The following is a 7,040-nucleotide window of genomic DNA, read 5'->3' on the forward strand; positions in this document are numbered from 1 at the left end:
ATAAATATTTATTATCATTGTAAGTTCATGTCTGGCAATTTTGCCTCAATTTTCATAGGATAAACGTGGCTATTATCTACGGATCGTCTTTTTTTTCTCGCACATTCCCCTTCCGTAAGGGTTCGAGATTCCGACTGTATTTCAAACCAGTATTTATTGCTAAACTGTTAGAAAGTATAATTTGTAGGAATTTAAACCAAACTGAAAATAAAGAAGGAGTAAATATTGTTGATATATTTTCAGAAGGTCTAACTTGTATTATAATTTTTATTATTCCAGTTAAAAAAATTTTTTAGATGAGTTCAACTACGGTACCTAGCCATAGTTTTATCACCGGTTTTGCTAGTGGAGCATAATTGGAGCTATTTCGGCTATAACAACATTTTTTAAAGGTACATAATTATTATTTTAGAAAATGTTCATAAAACATTTAATCACTAGTTGATTAAAAAAGTAGACCATTAATATTGCACACACACACACACAAATTATATTTCATCCTCTCATAGTATATGTATTTAATTTTTGATTATGTAACGAGCACTTTGTTTACTCACTTGTTTCGTCAAACTGCTTGAATCCTTTTTTGCTATTGATCAAATCGGTGTAAGAAATTAAGAAGCTATAAAATGTTGTTTTGGGGAGAGTTGAATATCCGGGAAAGTTGAGTTATTGCATGTTATTGCACCGTTAACATTTTAGGCAATTTTATTAACATTTGAAATTATCACAACACAACAAGACGCTTAGTTCGAATTCTTTTTCACTTATTTTTTACTACCCGAAACTACGTTACATCACACAAACCTCGTATCTGAGTATTTTATAGTCTCAATAACTGCACTAGCAAAAAACTAAAATACTTAAATATTATGACAAATATGAAATCGGGGTTTCAATATTATTTTAAAGGCCGATTCTCACCTAAGCGGCATCGAGCGAGGCAGCGCGGCGTAGGCGTAGGCGCTAGGCGTAGCGTCAGTTCGGATAGGCTATTAACACCTAAGCGGCATTTGGCAACAGCAGAACCGAAACAGTAGAGTCAAGATTATTTTCTTTTATCTATGCAGCAGAGTTTCGTTTGTATTTGAGTGTATACGCAGGTGGACAATAACGACTTCGCACACGTTAGATGATTCAACATCCTCATCATCAGAAGATTTTTTGTTTGTCGCTGCAATATGTCACGAACATGAACAGAAAAAGAGCAAAAAAAAGGGGCAATATTACAAACAAGTACTCAATATTACAAAAATATTACAATAATACAAACTATAATAGTACTATCAGTCGATCAATTTTTTCTTGTCCATTTTTTTAAAACACTATAAATTTTTACAATTTAATTAACCTCTTTAAGTCGTCGCGTGGCTTGCTTTTGACGCTTCGTTATCCTCACTTGGTCGTCAGCAGGCGATAACGCGCGGGTTTATACACGTGTACCGCGAGCCAACGCTCCTAGGAGCGTTGAAAAATCGCAGCGCCGGATGGCGACAATACGCTTGGCGCCGCTCTGCTTAAGGCCGTTTCTCATATACGCTTCATCGTGCTTTACTACGCTTGACTTCATCGAGCGTCAAAATGTCGCGTTAAAAAGTCTTTGTGTTTTCTTACGTAGTAGTTCTCAATTGCGCTACGCCTCGCTTGACAACCGGCTTGACGCCTCCAATTGTCGGTGAACGCCTCCTCTTTCGCGCATTTAATAATAATAATAATAATAAAAAAGGTTTATTGTTCCAAATCACATACAAAATACATAATATATAAATTATTTTAACAATTGGAACAAAAGGCACAGTCAGCTTCCTTCAAAGTCGAAGGTGCTGTTGAGGCCACGAAAAAAAAATATACAACAATATTACCAAACAAAAGGCAATAATAATATAATTTTGCACAAATCAATATCATACAAAACTAAAAAAAAAGACCGTACAAAAAGTATTATTACGACACAAAAAAGCAACAATCTTTAATAAACTTAGAACTTTCTACTTAAAATAGCACAAGAGGATTAAAAAAAAATTAAAAATTATATCAATTCATTCCGGGAGCAGTTGATTCTTAATTTTTCTTTTGAAAGACAGGACAGACCTCGAAAAATCAGTAATTGTGAACTTATTTATTGACGTAGCAATTTGGTAGGAAAATGACTTTTTAAAGAATTCTTTTTTATGAGCGGGTATGGTTAGAAGATGTTGTCTGCGGATATTTAGGTTATGCACATCTGTACGAAATTGTAATTTGTTGTAAAGATAAGGTGGGCATTTATGTTTCAGAATTTTATAGAAAAAACATACCGAGTGCAAAAGACGACGTTCGGACATGTTAAGCCAATTAAGTTCTCTAAGTTTATGTGACACTCTTTGTCTTCTTCTTATTCCGCAGATCAATCTTACGCAAGAGTTCTGGATTTTTTGTACTCTGTTGTTATCTTTTGAGTCGAGAAATGGACCATATACATTATCTAGATAATTAAAATGAGATAGAACAAGCGTGTCACATAAGATTGTTTTAGTTTTTTGTGATAAAAAGTGCCGCTGTGAATATATTAGTTTTAATTTTGAAAAAGCTCTGGCCAAGCAGAGGGTGATATGTCCGTTAAATTTTAGTTTATTATCCATGACTAGACCAAGGTTTTTGCAAGACTTCTGAAATAAGATAAGATTATCACCTAATCTAGGTCTAACATGCTCCATAATCATATCCCGGTAACTCTCCGCGCAGAACAATAGAGCAGTTGATTTACTTGGATTTAAATCAAGCATATGATCCGAGGATACTTTCAATATTCTATCCAAATCAGAGTTAAGTTTTCTATGTGCAGCATCAGCTTGATTCTGATTAAAAGATATATAGATTTGTGTGTCATCGGCATACAGGTGATACCCACTGTACTTAAGACTCCCTACAAAATTTGAGGTATATATACTAAATAAGAGAGGACCCAAAATGCTACCCTGTGGGACTCCAGATGAAACACTCAATATCTCTGAATAGTTATTCTCCCAAACAACTCGTTGACATCTATCTGTCAAAAATGATTTTATAAACGATGAAGCTTCTACTGTAAAACCTATGTATTTTAAAATAAGTATTAAAAGTATGTGGTTAAGCACATCAAAGGCTTTACTATAATCGAGAAGTACTAGTACGGTAGCATTATTCTTATCCTGGGCTCTCACCACATCATCAACAACATCAGTCAAAGCACTGCCACAGCTATAACCAGCTCTGAACCCCGATTGTTTAATGGGCAAGATACTAGTAACTGAAAGATAGGATCGAATTTGGGTTTCCATTACTTTTTCTAATATTTTCGACAAAGTTGGTAATATTGAAATTGAACGTAAATGGCTGAATTCTGTGGGGTTACTTTTTTTTGGTAATGGTGTCACATTAGCAAGTTTCCAAGACTTTGGGAAATAAGATCTCTGAATACAAGAATTAATTATATCAGTTATATAAGGCACTATATGAGGACAACAAAAAGATATCAAAGAGATATTTAGATCATCGGATCCAAAGGCTTTAGATCTAATAGCCAGAATAATATGAGATATTAAATCTTCTGACACAGTAGAAAAAGAAAAAGAATTTTGAGGAAGTAAACTGTTGTTATTATAATAGTCTAAGATATCCTTTTTAGGAATATTACATGTTTTTGTTGTTTGGGTAAAATATCCATTAATTTCATTGACATTTTGTAGGTTTTCTGGAATATTACTAGTTTTGTTAGACAGTATATTAAGTCGTCTTAGCTCATTCCATTGTTCCTTGGCTGTGGAGGTTTGAAACTTATAGTTAAGGTATGCTTTTTTCTCTGATCTAATTGCTGATGTTGTTAAATTCCTCATTTGCTTGTAATAATTCCAATGTTCAGGATTTTTTGTTCGACGATAACGATTTAATGCCTGGTTTTTAAGCGTTTTCATATATTTTACATTGTCTGTTATCCACGGACTATATGCATATCTTTTACACTTGATTAATTTCATAGGCGCGTGACAGTCAAAAAGTCTTAGAATGAGATCAGTCAGAAATGTAACTTTTTCGTCAATATCATCCATACCAAAAATTAAATCCCAGGGAGCACTCTCAAGATCCGATTGAAAATTAGTTAAATTCATATTTTTAAAATTTCTATATTTAATAGGTGTTTGACTAGGCTTCCTTTCTATATATTTTAATACTACGTAAACCAGAAAATGGTCCGAGACACTTATATCCTTCACACCAGAATCCTGGACATATTCAGTGTTACAACAAATCACATCAATAAGTGTAGAACTAGTACATGAAATTCTAGTAGGAACAGAAATAATTTGCTCAAGATTAAAAGTTTTGATTACATTTTGAAATTGTATGGTTTGCGAGCTGTCATTATCTATTAAATTAATATTTATATCACCAAAACATATTATTTCGCTGTTTTGTGTAAAAAAATCAATAAGCATATCCTCTAGGTATGATATAAATTCATTATTATTTGCATTAGGCGGCCGATATACAGTGCCTATAATGAGAGTTTTTGCGCCACATTCAAGTTTAACCCAAAGATGCTCAACAACATCCACAGACTCGCCACGTAAAATATCATAAATGAATTGGTTCTTAATATACAAGCCAACACCACCCCCCCGTGAATGCCTGTCCTGTCTTACAAAATTGTATCCCGGAACATCTATAATTTCATTGTTAATATTAGGCGTCAACCACGTCTCTGAAATTCCGATCACAGAATAATCATTACTTAGAACATGGTCTTTAAACGTATCGAAATTATGCACCAGAGATCTAATATTTATATGTGCTCCGTTAAAAAAGGTCATTGTAACAATTTATTAAGAAACAAATTAATTAATCGCTATTCAACTACAATTACAGCCTAATAAACTTAATCCATTAATATAATATAAATATGTCTAACCAATTCTAAATCTAAAAGGTAATTAAAGTAATCTTCTTAATATTTAAAAAAAAAACAATTCTTGTAAACAACATTAAAAATAAAGACACATTTATCGACAACACTATGAGTCTTATCTCGGTATATGAATGACCAACAGAAAAACTATCATGGGCATCAAGTTGGATTTTGACCGCCAGCACCAATAGAATAAAATCTGTTGCTTACTTGAATTTATGTATGTTTCCTGGTTGATCTAGAAGTAGTTCTTGATCTTTTCGCTTCGGACAGAGGTGCTTTGGTTGGTGAGTTGCTATTATTTAGTTCCCTTTTTTTTGACTTTTCGTTTTCTATGGTTTGGAATTTAGCTGTAGATTTTTCTTTATTTTCAATACTTAAAGATGCCGGCACAAACACTTCTTCTGAGTCAGACGTTGGATTCGGTGATTGTGGCTTAGTGCTTAAACTTCTAGATTCTTCCTGCAAAATTACTTCGTTACTTGTTGCTTTCAGTTGATTTGTAGTGTAGATATCGCCATTTATTTGAAGTCTATTGTTTGACAATATTTTTGCTGAGTAATTCTTTGCTCTTGCCTGCCTTAAGTGTTCTTGTAAAATTTTTCTTTCCTGCCTGTCTTCATACGAAAGATCTTGTGCAATTGATATTTCGGTATTTTTTAATTTGTAGCAATTCCCAATTATCAAATTCTTCTTTAGATTTGTCACAAATTCTACTTTGATTGGTGGCCCGTTTTTTGATGATACGTTATTCAGAGTATAAATATTGTCTATATCGTTTTCAGTTATTTGGACATTTAAATACTTTTGAAGTAGATCGAGCGTGAACTGTAATATATTATTATTATCCTTGTTATATCTGGCTCCAAATATAATTAAATTTTTTCTTTTTATGAATCTCTCAAACTTAATTTGATTTTCCTCAATCTTCGTGCAGCGTTCTTCTAAAATCTCGATTTTGTGAGCTTGTTCATTAATTTTATTCAGGAGTTTTTCAGTTTCTTCCTTGAAATATTCTTTTAATTGACTGGTTACTGCCGCAGATGTTTCTTCGGAAGATTTTTTTATTGTTTCTAATATTGTGGTAAGATGTTCGTTTGATAAGTCAACCATTTTAAGAACAGGTTTTGATATTGGTGCAGACCTTCCACGACTTTGTAGCCCTCAATGTTGATATGATGTTGATATTAAACTTGACCTTGTATTTTAAGTTTTCTTCAATTATTTATCTTCATTTTCCACACAAGTTTCTGAATTTCACACTACACATTTACTATCACTTGTTCTGTAGAATGCATAATTATGAATATTTTCTCTTTACCCGTAACATTGAAATATGGTTATCTATACGGAGCACTGTTTTTCGAGTCTTTCGTGTTTCGATCTAACTATTGTATCAGTGAAGTTCATCTATTTGAAGTGCAGCGTTGCTCGATCAAACGAGTTTAACGTTCTTGGGGTCCTATACAAGGTCGGAATCTGCTATTTTGGTTTGTGGATTTCTCTGCTACTAATCCCAATAACAAATTAAATTTCTCTGGAGACATTCTAAAATATTTATAAAATTTGTGTTCGTCTATCAGTTTAAAAAGCGTGTGAAATTCCCCTTCTGACAGTCTAGCTCGGAAAATATCATGTACCCAATATTTACGGCTTTTTCTTTTCTTTCGTTGTTCGTAATCACACACTAGTGCTAAAACAAATGCTTCATCTGATGAAAAACTGTCAAAACTATTCATACCATAGACTTAAAATAAAATATAGACTGAGCATCTCATTCATAAATAGCTGGAACATGCGGTCAGACAATATCTTGTTATTGTTGTGTTATTGTTTTAGGTTATAACGAGTGCGACACGAGCGATAGATAGGTTGTCTCTGTTGTAACGGTCGTTCCCTGACGACTCTGCCGAGAAACACAACACTGTCTTCGTTTCTCAAGTACACCTGAACTCTCCGTATCATAGCCGGGTATTTTTTTATTTTAATGAAGCTATAATCAATTAAAAATATATCGTATTTAAACTTTTTATATTTTATTAAGATTTAGGACAGGTTTTTTTAAATAAAAGTTTAGAAAAACGTCTTAGAGTCCAAAAAAAAGGATAAAAAATAA

The 7,040-nt window shown here is 33.0% G+C and overlaps 1 protein-coding gene across 1 annotated transcript; it reads right to left on the minus strand.

The window, feature by feature from the left end:
• Nucleotides 1-5,140: 5,140 nt before the first annotated feature.
• On the minus strand, nucleotides 5,141-6,037 carry LOC115882637. Its single transcript, XM_030900830.1, has one exon. It carries the CDS (start codon nucleotides 6,035-6,037, stop codon nucleotides 5,141-5,143), a length of 897 nt encoding a protein of 298 aa, XP_030756690.1.
• Nucleotides 6,038-7,040: the final 1,003 nt, after the last annotated feature.

This window comes from Sitophilus oryzae, unplaced genomic scaffold, assembly GCF_002938485.1.
Source record: "Sitophilus oryzae breed Bouriz unplaced genomic scaffold, Soryzae_2.0 scaffold_1112_pilon_pilon, whole genome shotgun sequence".
Taxonomy (NCBI): Eukaryota; Metazoa; Arthropoda; class Insecta; order Coleoptera; family Curculionidae; genus Sitophilus; species Sitophilus oryzae.

Bases quoted from the DNA above. Each gene is read 5' to 3' on its own strand.
- LOC115882637 (XM_030900830.1), bottom strand. From the start codon at position 6,037: ATGGTTGACTTATCAAACGAACATCTTACCACAATATTAGAAACAATA.